We start from the raw sequence: 27,534 nt of genomic DNA, 5'->3' as shown, positions 1-27,534 counted from the left end.
CATATCCTTTCCTCTGCATTCCTCTGAACGGTGCTAATTGTTTCACTACATGTCATTTTAAAAATGTTCATCCATCTCTACACACACACAGAACTCATCAAAACACTAGCTTCAACCCCCCTGCTCAGGGGGGCCCTGGCTGGCTCAGTAGGTGGAGCATGCAACTGGATCTTGGGTTCGTGGGTTCGAGCCCCATGTTGGGTGTAGAGATTACTAAAAAAATAAACTTCTTAAAAATGTTGGGAAAAAAACAAAAAAAACAACCCTGTCTTCTCCCTTGAATCGGTACCTCTCCATTTTCAGTAAATAGGAACAAAGCTGTAACCCGGATGCTTAAGCCAAAAGCTCAAGAGTCCTCCTCTCCTCCACTTCTGTGGTTGTCCCACCTTATGGATTCAGCCTTTCATTATCCCTCTGATCTATCTATATGCTAACTAATGCCCCTACTTCCACTTTTTCATTATTTCTTCAGCCACCAATGATATTTTAAAGCATGCATCTAATGGAGCCACTCCCTTGCTTAATAAAACCCCAAAGTGACTTTTATTCATCTTTTAAACAAGTATGTTTGGAACAGTAACTACGGACCAAACATTACGTAAAACACAAGCATCCCTAAGCGTTCTCCTAACAGATAACTATCCTATTTGTAGAAGATGAATTGGTTCCGAGATACTGAGTAACTTGCCCGCCCTCGTCCACTGAGCGGGGGCTCAGTTTCAAGGTTTTTTTTCATGTTTACTCCAAAGCCATTTTAAATCTTGAAAAATCCACTGTCGCCACCCGAGACACTAACAATGGGTGACGGGCCAGGGTGGCTTTTGTCCTACAAAATGACCACGAAGAGCGTGCCACTCTGACGGGAAGGAGACCCGACACGTGGGAGGGAGGTCGGCGGGGAGGGGGGGGGGGCAGCCCTACCCAGCCCTCTCCAGCTCTCTCCAGCTCTCTCCAGCTCTCTCCACCTCTCTCCACCGTGGCGCGGCTCCGGGCGGGAGCGGCCGCGCGTGCGCACACTAGCCGCGCCCAGCTCCGCCCTGCGCCCACTATTTATTCCCAGAATTCCTCTGTGTCGCACCAGAACGGCTGAATCGTTCCGAGACTGCGGAGGTCGGGCGCGGCGGCGTCAAGATGGCGGCGGCGGCGGTGGCGGCGGCGGCGGCGGCGGCAGCGGCCGCATCTCTTCAGGTGCTGGAGATGGAGAGCATGGAGACGGCCGCCGCCGGATCGGCAGGGCTGGCCGCCGAAGTCCGAGGCAGCGGCACGGTGGACTTCGGGTCCGGGCCCGGCATATCTGCAATGGAAGCGAGCGGGGGCGATCCGGGCCCGGAGGCCGAGGATTTCGAGTGCAGCTCTCACTGCTCGGAGCTGTCGTGGAGGCAGAACGAGCAGCGGCGCCAAGGCCTCTTCTGCGACATTACCTTGTGCTTCGGCGGCGCGGGCGGCCGAGAGTTCCGGGCCCACCGCTCGGTGCTGGCCGCCGCCACCGAATACTTCACGCCCCTGCTCTCGGGCCAGTTCTCGGAGTCCCGCTCGGGCAGGGTGGAGATGCGCAAGTGGAGCTCGGAGCCCGGGCCCGAGCCCGACACGGTGGAAGCCGTTATCGAATACATGTACACCGGGCGCATCCGCGTCAGCACGGGCAGCGTGCACGAGGTGCTGGAGTTGGCCGACAGGTAGGCGGGATGCGGGGGGCCGCGCGCGGGGCGGCGGAGAGGCTCGCCCACCGAGGGCCGCATCCCGGGAGGGGGCGGGGGAGGCGGGGAGGCAGGGCCTGCGGGTGGGACTCGAGGGAGCCCGTACGAGATGCGTTTGTTTGCGGCTTGTTGAGCGTCTACTGTGTGCGGTGGGGCGGCCACTGCGCTGGGCACCGAGGATGCGGCCGGTCTGACGAGGGCGCCCTGCGCTTAGGGAGCTCAGATTCCAGGTGGAGGGACAAAGGCAATGAAAAAGAAAGTCTGCCTGTAATCAGCGCTGTGTTGACATTTAAAAAGGATGAAAGGACAGTGATTGGTAGAGGAGAGACCTTTCTGAGGAGGTGACGTTTAGACCCATCTCTAAACGGCAAGAAAGAACTGGCCATGCAGAGATGGGGGATGAACATTCCAGGCAGAGAGCGCCAAGGCCCTCAGTCAGGATCCAGTTCGGCTTAAAGAACTAAAGGAAATACCCAATGGAGCTGGGTCTAATGGGTGAAGGGTTTGCGAAATGCGCTGGAATAAGGAATTTGGTTTTTACTGTGAGGTGGGAAGCTGAGTAAAGAAACTTCCTGATTTCATTATTTTATTTTATTTTATTTTTAATTTTTTTTAACGTTTATTTATTATTGAGAGACAGAGAGACACCAGAGTGTGAGCAGGGGAGGGGTAGAGAGAGGAGGAGACACAGAATCCGAAGCAGGCTCCAGTCTCTGAGCTGTCAGCACAGAGCCCGACGCGGGGCTGGAACTCACAAACTGCGAGATCATGACCTGAGCCGAAGTCAGATGCTGAACGGACCCAGCCACCCAGGCGCCCCTGATTTCATTATTTTAAAAGAGGATTCTGCTACAGTGGAAAATGGATTGTACGGAGCAGGAACGGATGCTTCAGAGACTGGTTAGGAGGCAGGTGAATGCCATTTTTAGAGATGTGGAGGACTCCCTTTTGGCAGTATTATATTACCAGGAACATGATTTTAACAAATACCTATTGAGTGCCTGTTAATGCATCAGATCAGACACTGGGTTCTAAGGTGCTGGGACTTCCCGGTGAACAAAACAGACAAAAGTCCCTTTCCTCGTTGCGCTCACACTGGTAGATGGGCAATAAATAATTAAAATAGATGGCATGTTGGACGATTGTTACGGCTTTGATGAGAAATTCAGCATAGAAAGTGCTCGTAGAGAGGAGCTGTGTTTTTTAATTGGGTAGATAGAGAATGCCTCATGAAGAAGACATTTTGCAAAGAACTGAAGGAGGTGAGGTAAAGAGTGCTTCAGGTTGAGGACACAGGTGGAAAGGCCTGAGGTGGGGCTTATCTGGATGTCAGAGAATAGCGGGAGGCCAGCATGGCTAGATCAAATGGGTGCAGGTTGAGAGGGGTGGGAGAGGCCCCAGGGTGGTGATGGGGGATGGATCCAGATTCCATAGGGCTTGTTGGCCTGGTGAAGGACTTGAGCTCTTATTTTGAATGAAAGAGGAAGGTTTGGGGCAGAGGAACAATGAAATGTGATTTGAAGAATTCTGCTGTGATGAATAAAGGATGGGGCAGTGAGGAAGGGGCTGCAAAGGCAGAAGCAAAAAGATTAGGGGGTTGTTGGAATGGTGACAGAGGCTTGGATTGAAGAAGGAGAAGTAAAGATGATAAGTGCTTCAGTTCTAGATATGTTTGGAAGGTAGAGGGGACAATTTTGCTGATGGATTTGATACAGAGTGTAAGGGAAAGGACTGCTGGTTTTTGATACAAGCAACTGGAAAGATGGAGTTATTTATTTATTAAGATGTGGGAGAGTGTAGGAAAGCAAGTTTGGGAAGACCAGGAGTTTGGTTTGGGTCCAGGAAATGTCTGAATAGGCAGTTGGATATAAGAACATTGGGAGGAATATGGCATATAAGATGGTAATTAAAGCCATGGGACTGGATGAAAAATTACTTAGGAAGAGAGTGTAGACAGAGAAGGGGCAGGATTGAGCCCTGGGGTTCCAAAATGTTAAAGAGGAACCAGTAGAGGAGATGGGTCTCACAGGAAGCCTTTAAAAAAAAAAAAAAGGTATAGAGGAGGGAGTAGCCTATCCTGTCAACTGTCAACCGTAAATGATCCCTGCATTTGGCAATATAGAGACCCTCGATGGCATTAGCAGGAGCCATTTAAGTTAAGTCTTCCTATAAAGAGGGTCAGAATAATGGTACACATGGAAATGTTTGGAGAAGAGTCCAGGGAGGTCTTTTTCCCCCATCTAAGATAGGAGATACTAGAGCTTGTTTGTGTGCTGAAGAAAAATGAATCAGTGGAAGAGGAGAACTTCATGTTACAGGAGTGGGGGAATTCTTGCAGGAGCAAAGTCCTTGAAATCAAGAAGGGGATAGAATCAGTATTAATAATGGAAAAGTTGGACTGGGAAGGCAGAATATAGGGTAAAGCTACAGGCACATTGGGTGGTGGTAAGATGAAGTTTCTGATTGCTTGTTTTCTCATAGCCCAAGTTTGGGTCGTTCATGAGAGGGTGGGGTAGGGTGGGGCAGGTGTAGATTTGAGAGAGAGGTTTGTTGAATGAAAATGAGTAGAGAAAGGTCATTGCACCCACTCAAGCTATCTTTGTGTCTCACGTGGGCTCATTTTTCAGATTTGCTCCTGCTTTATAGGGGAGTTGGGGGTTAGGAGAGAACATCTCAGGCAGTTGAACTTCTGTCCATCTGTCAGCTGCTTGAGCAGCTGCCTTGTGATGGGCACTAAGTGCCTGGCAACCGTCATATCTAACCTTACCCATGAGCTCTGAGGCAAGAGCTCTCTCCCTACCGCCCGACTACTCTGTCGATCATACCTACCTTCAAGGGCACTTACAAGGAAATAATAGGAAGTGCCTAGCACATGGAACATGCCTAGTATACATTAGCTCTTATTGTCATCGAGCAATGTTTCTAAACACCCTATCCAAGGGAATATGTGTCAGAATTATCTGGAGCGCCATGCCAAAGATAGGAGTTCCAGGTAGGGGGTGCGAGCAGCCTGGGAATCTAGTGACCCTGGCACCCAGACATCTTTGAGAGTCACTAGAGCTCTTACCACTCTACCTTGTCTTTGTCTTCTAAGATGGCATGTTCCCTGAAGATGGTGAAGGAAGCCTGTTGTACTCATCTTTATATCCTAGTTAGATGGGTACTAAGCGCGATAACTGTAATAACAAATGGTTGAATTGAGAGCCCTGGACTGATAAAGTCCATATTTTGTTTAAAGTTCTCAGTTCTGGGGACTTACTCTTGTTAAAGCAGTGGTCTCAAAGTGGCCATCCTTGGGACTGAGTTCTGCTAGATTTATGGATTTAGCTGAAACTTGTGGTATGTAATTTAACTTCAAATGAATTTAGGAGGGCAGACAACTTCTAGTCAGCAACATGCCAGACCCCTTCCATATGTTCGTTACTGTTGTTTGAGTTTGCCTTGCCATCCCCTCCCCCCATCATCTGCTGCCCAAGGAGAAAGCTGTAGTGAAGAGGAGATTGAAACCTTCAACACAAGGCCTCCACTGCTCTTCCTTCTGATATTTGAACAGACAGAGCCTCCCAGGAACCACAGTTCCTATACCATCTAGTCAAGGCTTAATAAAGTATCTTGCTGAGACCCTGCCTCAAAGAAAAGGCTGGTGACTGACAAGGGATTAGGACAGGAATAGCATAGACAAGTTTGGATTGGGAATTGCCTTTGCCAATAAAAGTAAAGTATGGAACTATTGTACTTTATTTTTTATTGTTTTTTTTTTTAAGTTTGTTAATTGATTTTGAGAGAGACAGAGACAGCACAAGTGGGGAAAGGGCAGAGAGACAGGGAAAATGAATCTCAAGCAGGCTCCGCACAGAGCCTGATGCAGGGCTCGAACTTGAGAAACTATGAGATCATGACCTGAGCTGAAACCAAGATTCCGACGCTTAACTGCCTGAGCCACCCAGGTGCCCTTATTAAGTTAATTTTAATTCCAGTATAGTTAACATACAGTGTTATATTAGCTTCAAGTGTATAACATGGTGATTCAACAAGTCTGTACATTACCCAGTGCTTACCATAATAAGTGTACACTCCCCAATCTCCATCACCCATTTCACCACCCCCCCACCATCAGTTTGTTCTCTGTAGGTAAGAGTCTGTTTCTTGGTTTGTCTCTCTTTTTTTCCCCTTTGCATGTTTGTTTTGTTTCTTAAATTCCACATAGGTGTGAAATCCTATGGTATTTCTTTCTCTGACTGTTGTACTTTTTATTAAAGGATATGTTCCAGAAAAACTTACATAATGAAAAGCACCACTGTGTGTATGTTACATGTATCATGTATAGTTGTATATATATTATATAATATGCATAATTTAAATATATATATATATATATATATATATATATATATATAAAGATGACTGTATATATGCTTTTAAATATACTTTTCAGCATAATGGGGCGCCTGGGTGGCTCAGTCAATTGGGCATCCGACTTCGGCTCAGGCTCAGGTCATGATCTTGTGGTTCATGAGTTTGAGGCCCGCGTTCGGCTCTCTGCTGTCAGCACAGAGCCTGCTTCAGATCCTCTGTCCCCCTGTGTCTCTGCCCCTCCCCTGCTTGTTCTCTCTCTCCTCTCTCTCAAAATAAATAAACTTTAAAAAATTATTAAAAAATAAATACGCTTTTCAGCATGTTCTCAAAATGCAGCCACATAAAATGTGCACATTTGAAAATTCTTGTTTCTTTTCTTGATTTTAGGTTCCTGTTAATTCGTTTAAAAGAATTCTGTGGAGAATTTCTCAAGAAGAAACTTCATCTCTCTAATTGTGTGGCCATTCATAGCTTAGCTCACATGTATACTCTGAGCCAACTTGCTCTGAAAGCTGCCGATATGATACGGAGAAATTTCCACAAAGTAATTCAGGATGAAGAATTTTATACTTTACCTTTCCATCTCATTCGAGACTGGCTCTCGGACTTGGAAATCACGGTTGATTCTGAAGAGGTTCTCTTTGAAACAGTGTTGAAGTGGGTTCAGAGAAATGCTGAAGAGAGAGAGAGATACTTTGAAGAACTGTTTAAATTGCTCAGATTGTCCCAGATGAAACCTACTTACCTTACTCGGCATGTCAAACCAGAGAGGCTGGTGGCCAATAATGAAGTTTGCGTCAAGTTAGTGGCCGATGCAGTGGAGAGGCATGCTCTGAGAGCTGAAAACATACAGTCTGGCACCTTCCAGCATCCTGCCTCTCATGTCTCATTATTACCTCGCTATGGGCAAAACATGGACGTGATCATGGTTATTGGAGGCGTGTCAGAAGGAGGGGATTATTTAAGTGAATGTGTGGGGTATTTTGTCGATGAGGACAGATGGGTAAACCTGCCCCATATTCATAATCACCTTGATGGACATGCCGTTGCAGTAACAGAGTCCTACGTGTATGTTGCTGGATCGATGGAACCAGGGTTTGCTAAAACTGTGGAGAGATACAACCCAAATTTGAATACGTGGGAACATGTTTGTAGTCTGATGACAAGGAAGCATTCTTTTGGGTTAACAGAAGTCAAAGGGAAGCTCTACAGCATTGGAGGACATGGCAACTTCAGCCCTGGCTTCAAAGACGTGACTGTTTATAATCCTGAGCTTGATAAATGGCACAACTTGGAATCAGCACCAAAGATCCTCCGGGATGTCAAAGCGCTAGCCATCGAAGACCGGTTTGTGTACATCGCTGCCCGCACTCCCGTGGACCGGGACACCGAAGATGGGTTAAAGGCTGTAATTACCTGCTATGATACGGAGACTCGACAGTGGCAAGATGTGGAATCTTTGCCGCTTATTGACAATTACTGCTTTTTCCAAATGTCTGTGGTCAATTCAAACTTTTACCAGACGGCATCATGCTGTCCCAAGAGTTATTCTTTAGAAAATGAAGAGGCAGTAAGAAAAATTGCCAGCCAAGTGTCCGATGAGATCCTTGAGAGCTTACCTCCCGAAGTCCTAAGCATCGAAGGAGCGGCTATCTGCTATTACAGAGATGACGTTTTCATTATTGGAGGCTGGAAAAACAGCGATGATATCGACAAACAGTACCGGAAAGAAGCCTACCGATATTGTGCTGAAAGAAAGCGGTGGATGCTTCTTCCTCCCATGCCACAGCCTCGTTGTAGAGCCACTGCTTGCCACGTGAGGATCCCGTACCGGTACTTGCATGGCACACAGAGATATCCTATGCCTCAAAACTTAATGTGGCAGAAGGACCGCATCAGACAGATGCAAGAAATACATCGGCACGCCCTGAACATGCGAAGAGTGCCAAGCTCTCAGATTGAATGCTAGGTGCTCTAATAGGTGCAGCTTAAAACAGTTGTACCTGTCTTGTGAGGCTGAAGATCCCCAGACTGTTACTTGAAAAAGTATGTCGATAACTTATTTTCTACCTAACCTGATTATTGCCCCATATAAAGGAAACACAGTTAAAAACTGAAGAATGGGAAACACGATTTAATATGTGGTAATTTTTGTTGGTGTGCAGTCTTTGTCTGTCTTCGGTTTGTGTGGATGTGCTAGCCAAGTTAGATCTTATGACAAGTGGAAGAACCAGGTATAGTTACTTGGCTGTTTTTCTGCCAACAAGCGAAAACTCCTTTGTCTTAGGGACTTGATGTTTTGAACATGCTTTAAGCAACAGTTTTATTTGCACGTTTACTTTGATACTCCTTTTAATTTTTTCCTGAATGGTTGGTGGTTTTGAAAAGAGCAGAACTTACGCATTGAGCCCTCATCTGCAGGAGGTATGTGCAATAGTGAGACTGAGATTTGAAGGGAAAAGCACAATGTTTCGGCAGGATGGTTTCTGAATATTTGCATTGATGTTTTGTTGTATGTGTTTATCTAGAAATGCTGTTTTGTTTATTTTTAGAAGAGATGACTGGTGAGAAATTTGTGATTGGCCCCATTATTTTTTGAGTATTTTCCATTTCTTCAGCAACCGTTCTAGACCGGGAGCCATCACTCTCAGATGATGGTAGTTGGCAAGAGTGTTGATCTTTAGCTCATTGATTTAATACAGAGGACGTTATGTATATGAAATCTGTTTTTCTAAGAAGAAAAGTAGTATTATTAGGTAGACTGAGCAAAGGCATTAAAACATGTAAACACTTTTTTCAGAAGTTGCAGGAGTATTTGAGGATAAGTTAATGAGTGTAAATAATGCCTATGACAATCGATACAACCATGCCTTCAGTTTTAAATTGTCCTCTAAAGTATATTGTATAGCGTCCTCTTCATTCTTTCTAAAAGAAACTTTTCTCAAAATGGGAAGGAAGTGACAATTGAGAGAAATGTTGCGTAAGAGAAGCCTTACTGTTTCTCAGCCCTGACTGTTCTAGTAGTTTATCCAGTTTCCCTAGACTTTTATTCAGACTTTACCTGAGCCTCGGATACCAAATTTAGGTGCATAATTAAGGCTCTTAAAAATTTATTGCTTTAGTTATCTTTTATTTATTTTTATGCATTCTTCTGATTCTCTAACACACTCCCAAGTTTTATGCAAGTGAGAACTCAGTTAACATAAAGGACTCCTGCTCTAATGGTTTGCAAAATGGCTCCATTATATATGTTTCTTATTTCTTTCAGAATATCATCTTCTTAGACATTCCAGGATAACTGTTTTAGGAGTTGAACTCCAAGTGCAGTGATTATTTTTTTCCCTAGACCATTATACTTAACCTTCTTACTGTATCAAACATCAAAAGGAAAAAAGCACAACCAGAAATTTTGGCTCTCAATTTACTGCAAGACTATTAATATCTAGTCCCTGGACTCTATACTAAGAGCTTTCCTGAAATTTTTAAGTTGGTATCCTTGCCTAGGACAAAGTTTTTCAATAAATGTGTCGGAAATCTGCTTTAAAACCATTTAATTTAGATTGGAGTGGGGGTCGTAAACTTCAAGTCCTATTTCTGTATGAGGATATATTATCCTACACCACCTCTACCATTTTATCAATTTCCATTTGTAGTTATTTTAATAAAAGCCATTTCAGTCCTGAGAAGTCCTCATTCTTAGTTGTGAGAGGTCTGTGCACGTGAGGCAGAAAAGCTTGTTGAGTGATGTTCTCATCTCTGATAGACTATGCCGCCTAGCAAACTTCCTCTTCTTAGTGGTGAAGTAACTCAGCAGCTCACTAAAATGGCAGTTTCTGTCCAGGAGGTGTGATGTAAGGTTTTTGGATCTTATCTCTGAGTTGTCTTCTAAGACTGTCACTACCAAGTTTTTGGAGGGTGGCCTTTTTTCACATGATGCGACAAATTGTAACTCATAAGATTTAGGTATAATCTGGTTCTGAAAACTTGATTGAAACTGTTGTTTTTTAACTCAGCAGGCAGCGTAGGCCATGGCTGAAAAGAAGGGGTAAGTCCTTCCTTGCATGATGATGTGTGCAGGTTTTCCTGATTACTGAATTTCTAATTTTCATATTTGAATTCACACGTGTGACTTCACATCAATAACTTGTGTCTCTGAAATATCCTAACTAACTTGTTAATAGGAAAGGAAACCAGATTTGCTTAAATCTGTTCAAGGCTGACATTCTGAAATTCTAAACTGGAAATAACTTCCAGAGTATTTGGAAAGGTTTTGATTATGACAACCAGCCTAAAGTGGCTCTTTGGGAAAGAAATTTCCTTTCTGATGAAAAATTTAAAGAATGTGTTTGGTCATTTAAACTTCTAAAAAGACAGCTTCACACGTATTCAAGCGAACCTTTTGTTGTTGTTGCTTTTGTTTTTGTTTTGTGGAAGGATAAAAGAGGACCAAAAAGTAATACCTTTACCTAATCCCTAGCGTGACTTGTATCTTGGAATGGAGGTCCTCCACCTCCACCTACCCCACCGTGGTTTTTAAAAAAACAAACCCGTGGTGTATATTGAGAATGTCAGTCATGAGCTTAGTGTGTAAGTAGTACATCTCACTTGCAGACGTTTGCATGATGTCTTGTAGATCTTGTATATCCAACTTTGCTTTTGCTGTGCCAACTCAAAAATATTTTGCTAAAAAAAAATCTCAAAATTGATTGACATCAGTTTTGCTTTTATCACTTAGTTTTATATAGTATTGCTGGGACCAAAAACTTTTAAAATACATAGAACAGAAGTTTGAAGTTGGAAAGATAGTGTTGATCGAAGACTTGTGTGCTTTTGCTCTTTAAACTCTTCAGGCTACTGGTAAGGCAGTTTCTAGGGCACTCTTTTTTCTCTGTTTCTTGACTAGCGTAGCATGTCATATGTTTAAAATACTTCATTCTCTGCTTCATAATTCTAATGAGACACTGTACTGTAGGTAGACAAGTAAACTAAACATACATTTTAGTTACTTGGCCTAATCAAACATAGATAAAGGGACTTTTTTGTACTTTCCTCAAATTAAGCTTAAATTAAAAGGGTGTGTTGGCCACATTTCCTGTCTTTTGAAAGTCTACAGAATTGTGAAGTAGGTTCCCTGCCTCCATTAGCAAAATAGGGTATTTCTAGGTTGCCATTTAACTGTAGAATACTTGAGAAATGCTTTGGTCTCTCCTTTAATTATCAAACATTTTGGCACAGTCCATCACTCCAGTTTGTTGCTTTCTTGAGAATAGTCCATTTTTGTTGTTATAATGCTTACATTATAACGTGCTCTGGTCATTGGAAACCAAACAGCTCATAGTTGAGTGACATAATACAATAACATAATATAGTAGCCATCTCGCTTCAAGGAATTTAATTAGATAGCCAAATAACTGCTCTTTGTTGATTACCTTCGTAGGGCTTTTGTCTTACTCTCTGAGCATCACTACGAATGTCTGACACTGAAGCACATACAGTAGAGCACTTGTTCACTTAATCCTCCTGCATAATGCACTTGTGAAAAATTAAGCTTGCTAGATGTTTGAAGACTATGGTCCATGTGCTAGGGCTCACTGAGTTATTTGTAAAATACATATTTAGTTCAAGCTGATACACAGTGACTTTTGGGGGCTATCAGTATCCAAGCCCCTACTCTACTCAAAGTATAATCTTGGCTATCTCCCTTTAAGTCAGAGGAGATGTAGAATTTAGGACGCTTTTGAGACATCACATTGTAAAATAGCCTGTTTTATGTTCCTAAAACTATCTTGTTCTGTGTTGAAGCTATCAGTTGTCTCAATGTAAGTTTTAAATAAACATATTTCTTTAGAGCTGGTTTGTACCGTGTGACTTTTCCCTTTTAATGATACACTGTTGGATACAAATGCTTGCTTCCTTCCCTCTTACTCCCTCATTCATCCAACCTTTGGCTCCCTTAAGTTGAACATTTTCCAGTACTCTTACAAGTTTAAACACTGCATTTATTTAAAAAAAAAAAAAAAAAAGAGGTAATTCTTATTGCTTAGACTCTTTATTAGCTAAATGAAGAGGCTCATACAGGTAGGGTACTTGTCGAAGCGGAGTATTTTACTTCATCTCGCAGTGCTAATCCTGTGAAGTTGTCCCGTCTAGCCGCATATTCCCCGACGTTGGCCAGCCCCGGCACCACACAGCAGCTCAGGGCGCTGCGGTAGATGCTCATGTCATGGGCGTCATACCACTCGTCTGTCTTTTCATCATAGCATTCCACGTTAAAGGTGGTGGTAAAGCCATTAAAGCCGCCCACCACAAACAAGAGGTCGTCTACCACCTCGATGCCAAAATTGCTACGAGGATTAAACATAGTGGGTATCGTGCGCCAAGTGTTAGCTACTGGGCTGTAGGCTTCCGCACTCCTAAGTCGATTTGCTCCGTCAAAGCCACCTACCTATGGACGGCAAGGGAAACATGGTTGACTGTGAGCCATTGCTTCTGTTCACCAAGGAAGAGGCCTTCTTGGGGCGGGGGGGGGGGGGGGGGGGGGGACGACCAGTGATTTCATACCTCCCGCTTTCCATTATTCTCCATGGAAAAAAATGCTTTCCAAATGCTGGCCGATAGTAGCGTAAACCAATTTGCGAACAAAAAAATCCAGAGCTATCGTTTTTGTGTGGTACAAGATAAACTCACCGCATATACGTGTTCTCCGTAGGCAATTACGCCTATTCCACTCCTCCTGCTTCTCATGGGTGCTATGACTGTCCACTGATTGCTCTCAGTGTTGTACACTTCTGCTGTGAACAGGCACTCATTTCCATTAAAACCACCACATATGTAGACCTGTGTGACGAGCGGCCCATGGTTATTAAAATCGTTACTTCTGGGGAGCAGAAAGAAAGGGTGTACGCATGGTGGTGGCAAAGGGACCCCTCTGATACCAGTCCGTACACTCTGAGTATCTTTTTCCCACGTGTGCACGCGTCGCTTTTTTCGTTGAATGTTTATTTTGAGAGAGCGTGAGAGGGGAAGGGGCGGGGCGGGGGGGAGAGCAGTGGACAGAGGATCTGAAGCGGGCTCTGCACTGACAAGAGAGCCCAATGTGGGGCCGGAACCCATGAACCGTGAGATCATGACCATCATGACCTGAGCCGAAGTTGGACGCTTAACCGACTGAGTCACCCAGGTGCCCCGCCCCGCATGTATTGGTTTTTAGTGAGTAAAACCTAAAAGGACAGTTACAAAGGGGCACTAGTTGCGGAGTCAGTACTGCAGCGTGGGTGCTGCCACGTCTATTTTCCATCCACCCCCAAACAAGTACTTCTGGGCCTGGTCTGCCCCCTCCCAATTCTTACCTTCCCATAGAGCGTGGTGGCACTGGCGTCACTCCTCTGCTCGTGCATGGGGGCGATGAGCGTCCACTGGTTGGTCTCTGGTTCATAGCGCTCAGCAGTGTTGAGACGCACGTAGCCGTCAAATCCTCCCATGGCATAAATAAAATTGCTGAGGACTGTCACACTGACGTAACAACGACGGGAGTGCATCGGGGCCACCTGGTGCCACGTTTTCTTGACTGGGTCAAAACGCTTTACGCTATTGAAATAGTCTACACTGTCAAACCCCCCAATGATATAAACGTAACCTTTCAAATAGGCTGCCCCATGGTAGGCACGGGGACTCTCTTCCTCACAAGTGACATTCACCCATCTGTCTGCCCGAGCATCATATGCCTCAATGGCATTGGTGGGGCTCCCACCACTCCAGCCACCAATTGCAAATAGGATGGCGTAGGGCAGGCGGGGCCTGGTGAGTGGGTTGGTGAAGTCAGAATTGGAGGGTCCATTCATGTTTAGATCATACATGGCCTTTAGGGCATTAATGATGACTGGCTTGCATTCCTCGCTGTCTTTGACGTAGTCGTTCATCTTAACGTTGTTCATGAAGTACTCAGCATGCATTAGGGCCAGGCGAACCTGAGAAGGAAACACAGAAAGTCAGATGAGGTGAAGGTACCTGGAAAACCCATGTCCTTAACTCCCTGTTTACAGTCTGCCTTTGAATTGCAGCAGGGTCCTATTTTACTTTGTGTTTGTTTACTTGTGTTTACTTTGTGTTTACAGCTCACAGTTTTAAATATTTGTTTTTCAGATGTGGTATACATTTGGATGCTGACAATGAGCTAGATAGAAGGTCACAGAGCTAGCCCCTTCCTTGGCCACTGGGCAGTACTATTAGACCATAAAAGGCTGTGGCAATTGTTCAGTCATTGAATATTTACGTTTCTCTGTATAAGTAACCCAAATTAGCCCCGGATGGCTACAATTGTGTATGACACTCGTGGTTTGGTGTCTAGTCCCACTTCTGCCTGGGGTTTGGGGAAACTCACAATAAAAAAGGGTGAAAAGAAGGCCCTTTAGAATTCTTTTGAAGGCCTTGCCGTCTCTTTCCCCCACTACCAGGGAGAATTTTGGTCAAAGAATATAACAGAAGGAACTAGCAATGCCAAGAGCAAAGAAAATTGCACAATTCCGCAGAATAGTAGGAGATGGCCTTCTATGTAAGTGTGTGTAAATACAGCCCCGGAATCTGCCAAACATCTGAACGCGGCTCTTTGCACAGTCCCTCCGGGATAAATGAACCAAACATGAGCAAGTAAGCATCCCACAAAAAAATAACTAAACTTGACCTTGGGAAGCAAAACTGAAATATGCTGCTTCCTGTTTTGGGGGTCATGAGAAATCCATTTTAAAATGGCCTCAAATACAGCATCTTCTTGTTTGACGTTGAGCTCGTCTTTCTCAATGATATCCTTCAGTTCACTGACTGAGAGCTCTAAAAACTCGGCCGAGACTTTCACCATCTCCTCAAAGTTGTGCAGTATGAACATGTAGGCCTTCTGCCTCAGCTCGGGGCAGTAGTAGTAGTCTGTGAACTTGCAGATGCCGATACAGTTATCCAAACACAGCTCCGACTTGAGGAACTCACAGCAACCCCTAACAATACCCATGATGTTGAATTGGTCTGCAGCAGCCAGCAGTTTCTCCACATTGTCCGGCGTGATAGGGATGGTCCGGGTGTATGCATATTCAATAATTAGCTTCATCATGTCCGGGGAAATGCCAGGAATGTTGTATACCTTCTTTTCAGTGTTGTTCCAGCCACTTGTAAACAAAGCTCTGGAAAGAAGAAAGAAACTAGTAGCCACTGAAACATTTCTCTCCAGTTTCTCTCCCACCTTTGTTTGTTGAGAGTTTGGAAATTTCTCAGCTAGTGCACAGTGAGTATGCTGGAAACAAATTGGTGTGAAGAAGGGGAAGGGGAGGGTAGAGTGCGTGCTTTATACAGTGGGCAAGAGAACCTTGCCAAGAACTTTGACTTCGGTCACTCTTCTTCTCCTCATGGTAACTAAAACTTTCCCCCATTTTGTGGATGGAAAAATTGGGCTCTAGACCTGGAGGTAAGACCTAGGTCTCTTCTATCCCAACTGAAGTCTACCTTCCTTCAGGAAATTAAACTTGAGCAGTAACGCTTTTTTAATGAGCACTGTTAAATTGACACATAACCCAGAATCTGATCACACCTCTTACTGCTATCTCCTGGGTCCAAGCCACCACCATCTCTCACCTAGATGATTGGGAGTAACCTCCTAACTGATCCCCGTGCTTCTGCCGTTGATGCCTCTGGAGTTTACAGTTCTACCCCAACCTCCTTACGAGTTTATGTTCCTCTTCCACTCAGAACCTTCCACTGAGATCCCTTCTGGCTCAGAGTATTATTATACAAAGCGCTTCTCAGGGAACACAGAAGTCCTCTGAGATCTGGACCAGTAATACCTCTGGCCACTTCCTCCCACCTTCCCCCTTATTCCATTCCAGTCCCACTCGCCTTGCTTTCCTTGAATGCACCCAGAGGTGCTTCATTTTTGGTCCTTTGTACATGCTGTTGCCTCTTCCTGGAAGGCTCCCCCTGTGCAGACCTCATTTCTCACTCCCACGTCCCCTTAAAGTCTTTGCTCAAATGTCATTTTGTCCGCAAAGAGATCATCCTATTTAAAATCTCCACCCTCCTCTCCATACCTTCCTTTTTTCCCCCAGCACTTAATCTGCTTTGTGTTTTATTTATTGAACGCCTGTTCCTCCTACTAGAAGGTAAGCTTCATGAGAACAGAAATATTTCTCTCTTTATTCATCATTTCCAGTACCCAGAATAGTGCCCGTCACAAAATAAGCACTCAATAAATAATTATCGAATGAACAAATGACTACGATCCCAAAACTATGTATTGGGCTCCTACTGTATAGCTAGGTACTTTTTAAGTTGTTGAACAAGACAGAAGTCCCTACCCTGATAAATTTTTGCTTCCTTTTTCTAGGTGGTTTAAAGAAATATGGATCAGATTCTTCTCTAGAGCAGGGGTCTACAAACCTATAGCCTCTGGGCCAGATTCGATCCGCCTCTTTTTTTTGTACCGCCCATAAGCTAAGAATGTTTTTCACATTTTTAAATGGGGGGAACAGAATACAAAGATTCTGTGACACCTGGAAATTGTAATAAATTCAAATTTCTGTGTCCGTAAATAATTTTTTTGGAACACAGCCATGCCCTTTCATTTAGTATTGTCTATGGCTGCCCTCCCACTATAAAGGCAAAGTATAGTCATTGTGACAGAGGCCGTATGGCCTGCAAGCCTTAAAATATTCACTCTCCGGTCTTTTTGTAGACCCTGTTGTAGGTCTAGATGAATGAGCATTTTTAGCAACAGATGGGACACATTTATCATATGTTCATCGGAATAGATTACTCAAACATTTTCGGCTCATGAACAAAATAGCTCTGCCATTTCCTGGGTGACAGTGGTTGTGGCCTAAACTCCCTTTATCTTCTGGTAAATATTTCCTTGATGCTTTCCCGCATCCTCCTTCCCATGTCCTCAATCCTTGTTAATTTATCACCCTGTTTGAGATGGTCTCTACTGGGATAGGGGCACACGGGGCAGCTGAAGGGGCACTGTCCTCTAGGTTTAAGTAGGAAATCCAGTATGGTTGCCTTCCCAAAGGTATGCTAGGGTGAGAATCAAAGGGAAAAAAGCACCTGGCCCACCAATAGTTGGTTGGAATCCAGTTGAAAACCAGAGAGAAGAGGCCCCAGCCCCAGTTGTGTCTCTTCAGAAGAGACACAGGAAGACAAAGGAACCAGGCTACAGGAGCCCAGGGTTTTGACAGTGTCCCTCATGTAAGGTGACAGGTTGGGAAACATGAAATGAACCAAAATGTCTCAGAATAAGCCCAAGCACCCCTTCGGCTTAGTTTGGCAACCCTGTTATACCTAAAGTAGGAACTGCAGCTACAGAGGATGTTCTTGTGGGCATTGAACTCAAAGCCATTGACCTTGATGACCACGTCGCAGAGCTTGCCCTCCAGTCTAAGCTCGTTAAAGATCTCACAGGTCATCGCGCTCATCTTCCTCTCCATGTGAGGCTGGTGGAAACGTGTGGAGGCCACCGCGCTCTCCATCTCCATGGCACCCTGGGACCAGCGGAGAGAGACTGCTCTCCTAGGGTGTCGGGAGGGTTGTGGGGGGCCCCTTTAGCCTGCTGTCACTCCTTTTCCCTACTACATCTTTCATATAGGGCCCATCAGGCAGCCCAAGTTCCAGGATCCTGGGCTCGCAGTGAGCTCACTCTCAGGATTGTGCTCTCAGATTCTGGAACTCTCTCCTGTCCCTGTCTTCCTTCCTTCTCCCCTCCCCCACCATTCAGGCTGAAGGCCACCCCACACCTTCCGAGCCCTTGAATCCAGTACAGGACTGTGATCACCCGCACCATAGAAGAGTTTTTATTTATTCTAGTTCCTGTTGCCCACTTCAGTTGTCCAGTTCTGGATGAGTGTAGCATCAAGCTACCCTCTTCCACTGCTGAGCACTTGTCTCCCCAGACCCTCAATTCCAGGAAACCAAGTCAGAGGAGGCAGAAGGGAGTAAAGCTGATTAGAGTTAACGCTGGCCCAGCTGTCCAGGGCCTTCCTGCCCTGCGGACTTGTGTCAGCCGCGCGTTTTCTTCTGTGATGAGGAGTGGGGCCGGTTAAGGACCTTCTGGATGTTTTCCAGAAATCACTCTATGGCTCCTTCAGATCCGCTCCTTTCCTGCGGCTTTTTTGTCATGCAAACTTTAAGTCGGGAAACGACCTCTCCGGCCAGGGGTTTTGCTCTAGGCAGTGGTACCCGGTAACCCCAGCTCTTGGGACCCTCACCCGCCTCAACACAGAGCCCTCAGCCGGGGTGCTCCCCGGCGCGGGCGCCTCCCGCCCCCGGCCCCGCCTGCCGCCCGGCCCTCGGCCCGCGGTCCCTCGGCCACCGGCGGCCGGCGACGCCTGCGCAGTGCGGCGGCGGGGCGGTCGTTGTCCCGGCGCCGTCGTCCCGGCAGCGAGCGCCATGGCAGAGGAGGTGAGGCGGGAGGTAGCGTCCGGCGTGGGGCGTGGGGCGGGCCCCGACCCCCGGGGCGCTCCGAGGCCCCCAGCGGGCCGCCTGGGCCGCGCCGCGCCACCCCGGCCAGTAGGCGCCGCGGGCCAGGCCGAGCCCCTCCTCCGCTCCCCGCACCCCGCCCGGCCTCGCAGGCCTGTCGAGCCGGCCCCGGGCTCCCCCTGGGCCCAGCGCGGTGCGGGGGTCAGCGCTTCTCTCGGGTCTCGGGACAGGTGAGCACCTTGATGAAGGCCACGGTCCTGATGCGGCAGCCCGGGCGGGTGCAGGAGATCGTGGGCGCCCTCCGCAAGGGCGGGGGAGACCGCTTACAGGTACGGCCCGGGGGCGAGGTGGGGCGGCTGGGGAGGTGACCTGCCCAGGGGGCCTGCCGGCGCTGCGGTGGACACTGCATGCCCTCATCCCCTAGAAATGGCCAGCGGCCTGGGGGGCAAGCAGGCTGCCCCGCCCGATTTGCCCTGGGTTAGAGCCCACCTGCCCGAAAACCTAGATTTCAAATTTGTCAGTCATGCCCTGCTGCCGCTTCCTCTAATTAGGTCGAAAGCACCCAGCACCAGGCCCAAAGGCCTTATTTCCACACTAGCCCGGCCAAAGGGCTCCCCAGGAAGCTGCAGATATGGAGATGGGTCACCTTGGGAAGGACCCAGGGCATAGAGATGGCAAGGCAAGAGTCAGAGTCCTGTCAGCCTCCAGCAAGAGGCTGGGCCTCCTCAGGCTTAGCAGGCTACTACCTAGGATTAGTTCTCCCTTCCCCCCTCTGGCCTTTCCTAGCTCCTGCAGGGCTTTGCCCACTGGCAGGGCCCTGAGCTGTTTTGCCTTGCATAATCTTCCCCCACCAGACAGGGCTACACTGGAAGGAGCCTGTGTAGACAGCATCTCTTTTGCATTTTAGGTTATTTCTGATTTTGACATGACCTTGAGCAGGTTTGCATATAACGGAAAGCGATGCCCTTCTTCTTACAGTAAGTCACATACTAGCTTGCTTTGTGGGGCTTAACAAGATGGTGGCTCCTAAGTGGCAAATAAAAGGAGTTCTGTGTTTTTGCAGACATTCTGGATAACAGCAAGATCATCAGTGAGGAGTGCCAGAATGAGGTACGTCACCCCCCTTTGTTCAGAGACGGCTATCAGGTGCTACTGCAGATGGTTCTTGGTGGCTCTGGTGGACCTTGTGTCATACACTGGGGTAGTGTTTCCTTTATGTCCAACACATGTGATGATTGGTGGTTAGAATATGGATGTGATGCCAGTTGCTAGCTGTGGAGTTTACAAGGGACTTCAACATTTTCTATTTAATCCTCCCGCAACTCCGAGGGGTGGATAGAACCATTATTACCTCCATTTAGCAGATGAGAAAACAGGGGCGCCTGGGTGGCTCAGTCGGTTAAGCGGCCGATTTCGGCTCAGGTCATGATCTCGCGGTCCGTGGGTTCGAACCCCGCGTCGGGCTCTGTGCTGACAGCTCAGAGCCTGGAGCCCGTTTCAGATTCTGTGTCTCCCTCTCTCTGACCCTCCCCCGTTCATGCTCTGTCTCTCTCTGTCTCAAAATGAATAAATGTTAAAAAGAAATTTTGAAAACAGAGGCTTGGAAAGGAGAAGCATGTCATTCAAGGATCATATGGCAAGACATGGAGAGCCTGGTTTTCCCATAGATCCGATTCTGTCCCAAACTCACTTGACTGCATTGTGCTATTTCTTTGATGATATAAAGAATAGAGCCAGGCCCGCTGTGCGTTTCTCTGCTGAGCTCTTGCTGCCGAGCTCATTTCGTTTAGCTTCATTTCGTTAGGAAATTCACTAAGTTATATACTAAGTGGTCTTTCGGTCTGTCATATTGGTCAGCTTTTCCAATACTCACAGATTGCTTGCTGTTAAGATAGGCAACAAATTCTAGATAACTCTTCCTTTTCTAAAACCTGTCTCTCTGAGATACACTTTTAGCTTTACACAAGTTCTCACACCGATTACCTTCAGCAAGTCACTTTTTGTGGCTCCTCATGTGTCTCATCTTATCAGCTTCCAGAAAGCTGTATCCACAAATAAGACAGCAGGTTTGGGTCCCCTCTTTAGGATAATGAGGCTAGGGAAAACTAAGATTCTGGGTGTTGGTGAGCTCCTGAAAAAAGTCATAAAGCAAAGCTTATGGATGAAATCTTTTTTCTTTTTTAAAAATGCTATTCTTCTGTTGAATTCTCTTATGCTTTTAGAAGACTGTTCTCACACCCCCAAAAACACACACATTGAGAACCTCAATACATTTCGGGAGCTTTCTCCCCTTGTCTGTGATCTTTGTACTTAACTCTCTTTTCGAACTGTGGTCAGGGACTCCACATTAGCTCTCATAATATTCTGAGATTGTGCCTGTATTAAAATTAAAATCCTTTACCCAATCGGTTCCCGTTTTTATTGGGTGCTGTTATTGACGGACTCTGTGTGACACACGGCTCCCGACGTGGCCTCCCTAGCCAAAGTTCCTGGCCTGTGGAAGGAAATCTTAGTAAGAAGTACATGTACCTACTCGCAAGGTGGTTCGCCCGATGTTGGTGTTGTGTTGGTTATCCACTAACACGCTGGGTCCCAAACTTGACTTCTATGATTTTTCTACTTCCATTTCCATGACTTTTGCCATATCTTAGTGATTTTTACTACATAGTTTACTTTAAATTGGCCTATTATTAAAAATCTGAATGCAGTTCACTTAGAAAAGAAACAACCTTTGTGAAAGCATGAGTTTGATGTGCTAGGGTGTTTTTTTTTTCTTTTTTCCTTAATATGCACTAGAATGAATCTAAAACTACGAAAATGAAAACTGTTTATCCACGTACCCCCTAAAGTCACCTCGCCTCCCCCCTGAGAAAGTGTATCCCGTTTGGGGAAATATAGCATTAATCCCTTCTTACTGGTTAAACCCTGCTGACTGAGCTAGTGAGAACAACAAAATCCTAGTAACTTCTCACCTGATGGCGAAAGGTCTTCGTTGATTCTTAGACCTCATGGGATGACCAGCTGTGCAGATCGGTCACTCCCTTACACAGAGTTGCATCTTCTAGGTGATTCTTTTTCTCAGGCTAATCGGTGGGACTTTGCTGGGGAAAACTTGATGCAGACTAACGGCTTTTGTCTTCATTGGGATGTTCCAGCTCAAAGCGCTCCTTCACCACTATTACCCAATTGAGATTGACCCACACCGGACCGTCAAAGAGAAGTTACCTCATATGGTAGAATGGTAAGTGACGGTGGTGTTGAGCCGCTCCTGGCCCTCATGGTGGACTGGTCCACCTATTAGAACAAACTGTCCAGCCACCGTGGGGCGACCTGTGGCCACTGCTAGAGTGGGGCCCCACTAAGAGTCTTTGGAATGAGGTAGAAGCCCCTTGGTTTGGGGGGGCGGATAAGTGCTTTGGGAGATAACTGTCCTATTGGAACCAGTATTGCTGGACGGAGCCCCAGTTCCCCAGAACGTGGGGGTCACCGAGGGAGGGATTCAGAAGAGTTCTGACTTCAGCAGTTAGCTCACCCAACCCTTGTTCCTGTGGCTGTGGTGTGGCTTTCTTACCCTCTTCCTTTTAAGGACAGCCAGAGTCTTCAGGAAGTGGCATGGTGGATGAGGCCTCCCTTAATCCTTCCAGAAGGGGACTTGGCCCTGAAAAGAGAAAGGACACTTTACTTACTTAGTGATTTGAATTTGGTCTTTGGTGGGGTGTCCGTTTCTAGGTGGACCAAAGCTCACGATCTCCTGTGCCAGCAGAAGATTCAGAAGTTTCAGATAGCCCAGGTGGTTAGAGAGTCCAATGCAATGCTGAGGTAAGCTTCTTGCTCTGGAAACCATTTGAAACTGGTTTGCTCCCCAAAAAAAGAGTCTGGGAAAGAGTAGAGGGGAGTTAGTTGCTGGGGGAGCCAGAAGAGACATAGCACCATGAGTGGCTGTTGCAAAGAAGGTCTTGCTTTTCCTCTCCGGATACAGCTGAAGGATTTCCCGCGTTGGGTGCATCCTAGGAAGCTGTCTATTGCCAGTGGATATATTATGAATATGACCAAGCCTTGCTCTCCTAGAACAAACAGCATCTAGCTCATTTTCTCCAATGGTAAAAAGACACTGGGGTCACCATGGTGGCTGGCGTTCTTAATCTAGACATGGGAGTTGGCTGGCCTGGGATTCTTGATCATTAGTGGCCTTCCCAGTGCAGCTCTCTCTGCTGGCATGTTTACTGGAGGAGGGGTGAGGGCACAGAGAGGGAAGAGCCTGCTCTCGAGGATTGGGTGTCCTAACTGGGGAGAGCCATGAAAAGCCAAGAGAGTAGAGACACATGCAGATCCAGTAAGTGCCTGGGTGGGGTTCGGGTGTTTCCTCAATGAAGCTGCCCCAGAGAGCTGCCTGGTTGTATTTTGCTGGAACAAAATAAGGCAGAAACAAACCAACCAACCAAAAGCCCATTTATATGAAGTTCAAGGATAGGCACAGCTAATCAGCGGTGATATGAAGGGAGAATGAGAGGGGATGGCGTTGGTTGGGAAGGGACAGAAGGGAACCTTGATCTGGTTAGTAAGTACATGGGTGTATACATATGTAATATTAGTTGAGTCGAACACTTAAGATTAGTGCACGTTAACCATTTACTGTATGTATTTTATGCCGCAATCTAAAATGTTTTTAAAAAGAAAAAACTTAAAAATATATCACCCAAGGAGAAAAGAAAGACTGGTGGAAGAGGCAGAATCCATTCATCTCTTTTCAGGGAGGGATACAAGACGTTCTTCAACACCCTGTACCAGAACAACATTCCCCTGTTCATCTTTTCTGCGGGCATTGGTGATATCCTGGAGGAGATTATCCGACAGATGAAAGTGTTCCACCCCAACATCCACATTGTGTCTAACTACATGGACTTTGATGAAGACGTGAGCCAGATCTTCTTTAGGCTGGGGATGGAGAGGGATGGGGACCGCCAGCCCTGGGGGCAGCACCCGCAACGTTAGCCCTGACCTGGGGAGGGAAGGGAGGGAAGGCATGCTGGCTTCTTGCTTCAGGCAGTTATTTCTTTCTTTATGCCAGCTAGAGACAGTTATTTCCTCTTTATTTTTGTTTTTGTTTATTTTTTAGAAAGAGAGCACGCGCATGCGCGTGCACAAGTCGGGGAGGGGCAGAGAGAGAGAGAGGGGGCCCGAAGCAGGCTCCAGGCTCTGAGCTGTCAGCACAGAGCCGGACGCGGGGCCCAAACCCACGAACCCGTGAGATCATGACCTGAGCTGAAGTTGGATGCTTAAGCCACTGAGCCATCCTGGCGCCCCCTAGAGACAGTTACTTCTGAAGGACCTACCTTTTGGTGTTTGGCTGACAGCTCTCTGCCCCGGGGTTCAGCCAGGCCCCATGTCACTGCCCTAGGTCCTATGCCATCCTAGGTACTCAAGGGCTTAGACTTTGACTTGTTTTCCTAGAGCCAGAGGTCAGCTGCTCCAACTCACCCTTGCTCTGACTTCTTCCCCTTAAAACCAATGGCTGGAATTTTCGTCCCTTAAACCTGTGGCAAGGACGTGGCCCGCAGCTGGGGTTAGCACACATGTAGCCTGAACAGCGCCTGTTTCATGGGTTTCATGCTTCCACCAGAGTAGGTGATCAATACTATTTGGTGGTCCTTGTTTGTTGGAATCAGGGGTAACAACTTCTTTTTTTGTAAAAGGCCAGGTAGTAAATATCTTGGGCTTTGTGGGGTGGACTTTATGATCTGTCACAACTACACAACGTAAATTTACGCAATGTCAATTCACTCTGCTGTGAAAGAACAAGCAGCCACAGACAAGATGGAAACAAATGAGCCTGGCTGTATTCCAGTAAAACGTAATTTAGAAAAATAGGCCCAGTCTGGCCTATAGGACCCAGTTTGCCGACCCCTGGTTTAGACTACAGCGAGGTTTTGGCATTTCTGTGGCTCGCAGGACTCCCCTTTCTCTGCGACAGAGACGGTGGAACACTGGCTCTAGCTGGGTCCCTATAGCCCTTCTGTCTGTCTCCTGATTATTTAGGGTTTCCTACAGGGATTCAAGGGCCAGCTCATACACACATACAACAAGAACAGCTCCATTTGTGAGAACTCCGGGTACTTCCAGCAGCTTCAGGGCAAAACCAACATCCTCCTGCTGGGGGACTCCATGGGGGACCTCACTATGGCCGATGGGGTTCCTGGCGTGGAGAACATTCTCAAGATTGGCTTCTTAAATGACAAGGTGGGTATGGGACCAGACCCTATCTTAGTGGCTTGCTTCTTTCTCTTTTTTATTTTTCTTTTAAAGTTTATTTTGGGAGAGAGAGAGAGAGAGAGAGAGAGAGAGACAGTGCACACATGTGAGCCCCTGAGCATGAGCAGGGGAGGGGCAGGGAGAGAATCCCAAGCAGGCTCCGCCGTGTCAGCACAGAGCCCAGTGCAGGTCGATCTCAACCCAACCATGAGATCGTGACCTGAGCCGAAATCAAGAATCAGATGCTAAAACCAGCTGAGCCACACAGGAGCCCTGGCTTGTTCCTTTTTCAATCCCTGTTAACTAATGCCTAGCGAACACCTTCTGTGTGCTAGTCACTGTTAAGTATTAGAGGTACTAAGGTGAGCTACGAGCCATGTTCGCAGGAAAACAAAAGAGATACCCCGTGATGACAGCTGGGTTCGGCACATGGCATGACAGTGGGACTCAGAGACAGGGTCACTGGAGCCTGCACTTACTATTTGGTGCCACCATGTTCCAGGCATCTTAACCCATTTAATCCCTACAGCAACTTTTTGAGGTAGAGACTAATATGCCTTGTTTTACAGATGGGGAAACTGAGGCAAGGAGGTTAATCTGCCCACGGTGACATAGTTTAGGAACTGGTAGAGCTGATTAAAGTCCTCCTAAGTCATACCTGTAAAATATGATTGAAATAGGAGATGTCAGTATTCAGGAGGTGGGTTTGCAGTTCAGAGAACAAAAACACAAGGACAGACCAGAGGCTGACAGGGGGCGAAATGGTCAAAAGGGGGCACAGTATGGTGTCAGGCTAGAAGGCCACCAGTCCTCCCCTCAGCCAGCAGGGGCTGAAGACCTCCAGAGTGCTTGAGCCTTGGGAAAACTCAATCCAGCTGGGTTAGAAGTACATCTGGTTTTTAAATTTCAATCCTTGTGCTGTCCTTTGGACATTGACCCAAGGGTCAATTGTGGCACCCTGTACCCACTGCCATCCAAAGGGCAGGTCCCTGTAACGTCGAGCTGCAGCTCGGATGCCCTCCCTCCCCTGCCCTAGGTGCCAGGGAGGCAGAGGCAGAAGTCAGGGCATTCTGGGGCTTCTCGATCTTCCCTTCCCCGGGGCAGGTGGCAGAGCGGCGGGAACGCTACATGGACTCCTATGACATCGTGCTGGAGAAGGACGAGACGCTAGACGTGGTCAACGGGCTCCTGCAGCACATCCTGCACCGCGGGGACTGGATAGAGATGCAGGGCTCCTGAGTGCAGGCCAGGGTCAGGCGCGGGGGGCTGTGGAGAGGTGGGAGCCTCGCCAAGAGGCCGTCCTGCCGAGGGTACTGCTTCTCCCAGGGCGGGCAGTGAACAGTCCAGGGTGGTGCAGCTGGGGAGCCCGTGCCCCTCCCTCCCTTCCCAGCACCCAGGCTCCAGGCTCCGGGAAGCCCTGCCCGGCAGTGGGAGGGTCCACCAGGTGAACATGGGACCTGCAGGGTGTTAGCACTCTAACTAGGGACCATCTAGCCCAGGGGTTCTTTTTTCCCCAAATTTTTAAACACGGAAAGCTGTGCTTCAAACAAATCTAATGTGTGAAACAGATCTAAATAAAAAAAGGGAAAAAAAAAACAGCTGTTCTGATTCAGGGGGTGCAGGGCAGAGCCCGTACCTCTTGGTTTTGGAGGAGCAGGAATCTCCAAGAAGCCACTAGGGCTCTATGGCACAGAATTTCAAAACCACCGAATTCACAGGCACCTGGCTGGCTCAGGCAGTGGAGCGTGTGCCTCTTTTTTTAAAAAAAATTTTTTTTTTTAATGTTTATTTATTTTTGAGACAGAGAGAGACAGAGCATGAACGGGGGAGGGTCACAGAGAGAAGGAGACACAGAATCTGAAACAGGCTCCAGGCTCTGAGCTGTCAGCACAGAGCCCGACGCGGGGCTCGAACCCACGAACCGTGAGATCATGACCTGAGCCGAAGTCGGACGCTTAACCGACTGAGCCACCCAGGCACCCCGAGCGTGTGCCTCTTGATCTCGGGGTTATGAGTTCGAATCCCACGCTGGTTGTAGAGATCACTTACGTAAATAAAATAAATAAAATATTAAATAAATAAATAAATAAATAAAATACATAAATAAAATATTAAATACATATATAATATAATACAATATAAATACATAAAATATACAATAAAATACAATATACAAAATACAAAATATTACACAATAAAATACAATATAAATACATAAATAAAATATTAAAACAACAACAGCAACAACACTGAATTCACCCACAAGACCCTCTGAGCATGAAACGTGCTTGGGGGTCAGGGTGGGCAGGCGGGGTTGGAAGGGTGTGTTTCCGACCTGGAATGGTTTGACTTTAGGCTGAGGTATCCATTAAACTTGAAATCCCACTGGGATTGGTGGGATCTGGCCAATCCTATCTGCTGAGTTCCCTCTTTATGGATCCTCAGAGGGATCCAGGACCACCAAGATGGGTGACTTGATTAAGGGGAGCCAAGACCGGGACCTGAAGGGAGAAGATGCTCTGTGACAGGTGGGAGTGATTTCTGCTCTGACATCTTGCGTCATTAGGCTTCCTTCAGAGCTCCTGTCCCGTGTCCCTTCCCTGTTGACTTGGATGGTCAAGGACTAACTGAATTCTCTAGGGTACCTTTTGAAGAGAAAATGTAAAGCAGCCAGTTTCACCCGGCATTTTTTTAGCCTGTCCTCCGAGAGACTCACCCCCTCATCCTGCTGCAGAGGATGCTGGCTGTGGGACACTTGCGTTTACCTGCAGGTCCGAAG

General features: G+C 46.9%; 3 protein-coding genes across 4 annotated transcripts; 2 read left to right on the top strand and 1 right to left on the bottom strand.

The window, feature by feature from the left end:
- Positions 1-935: 935 nt before the first annotated feature.
- On the top strand, positions 936-11,902 carry KLHL11 (kelch like family member 11). Its single transcript, XM_042917223.1, has 2 exons — positions 936-1,676; positions 6,441-11,902. Exons 1-2 carry the CDS (start codon positions 1,132-1,134, stop codon positions 8,020-8,022), a joined length of 2,127 nt encoding a protein of 708 aa, XP_042773157.1. The 5' UTR covers positions 936-1,131; the 3' UTR covers positions 8,023-11,902.
- A 181-nt stretch (positions 11,903-12,083) lies between these two features.
- KLHL10 (kelch like family member 10) lies at positions 12,084-17,737 on the bottom strand. The gene is made up of 5 exons (XM_042917224.1): positions 17,373-17,737; positions 14,734-15,223; positions 13,403-14,020; positions 12,741-12,890; positions 12,084-12,498 (listed from the first exon to the last, which is right to left on the bottom strand). The coding sequence occupies exons 1-5, from the start codon at positions 17,564-17,566 to the stop codon at positions 12,124-12,126; spliced, it is 1,827 nt and encodes a 608-aa protein (XP_042773158.1). The 5' UTR covers positions 17,567-17,737; the 3' UTR covers positions 12,084-12,123.
- On the top strand, positions 15,222-26,467 carry NT5C3B (5'-nucleotidase, cytosolic IIIB). Of its 2 annotated transcripts, none has more exons than XM_042917227.1 (9): positions 15,222-15,324; positions 18,737-18,835; positions 19,414-19,483; positions 19,570-19,616; positions 21,662-21,747; positions 22,236-22,325; positions 23,258-23,420; positions 24,543-24,743; positions 25,860-26,466. In XM_042917227.1, the coding sequence occupies exons 2-9, from the start codon at positions 18,749-18,751 to the stop codon at positions 25,992-25,994; spliced, it is 879 nt and encodes a 292-aa protein (XP_042773161.1). In that variant the 5' UTR covers positions 15,222-15,324; positions 18,737-18,748; the 3' UTR covers positions 25,995-26,466. The 2 variants fall into 2 exon arrangements, with proteins under 2 accessions (XP_042773161.1, XP_042773160.1); XM_042917226.1 differs by lacking the exon at positions 15,222-15,324 and adding an exon at positions 18,383-18,488 and having other exon boundaries at positions 25,860-26,467.
- The last annotated feature ends 1,067 nt before the right edge of the window (positions 26,468-27,534 follow it).

The sequence above is a fragment of the Panthera leo genome, chromosome E1 (assembly GCF_018350215.1).
Source record: "Panthera leo isolate Ple1 chromosome E1, P.leo_Ple1_pat1.1, whole genome shotgun sequence".
Lineage (NCBI taxonomy): Eukaryota > Metazoa > Chordata > Mammalia > Carnivora > Felidae > Panthera > Panthera leo.
This window is presented reverse-complemented; position numbering and strand designations above follow the sequence as displayed.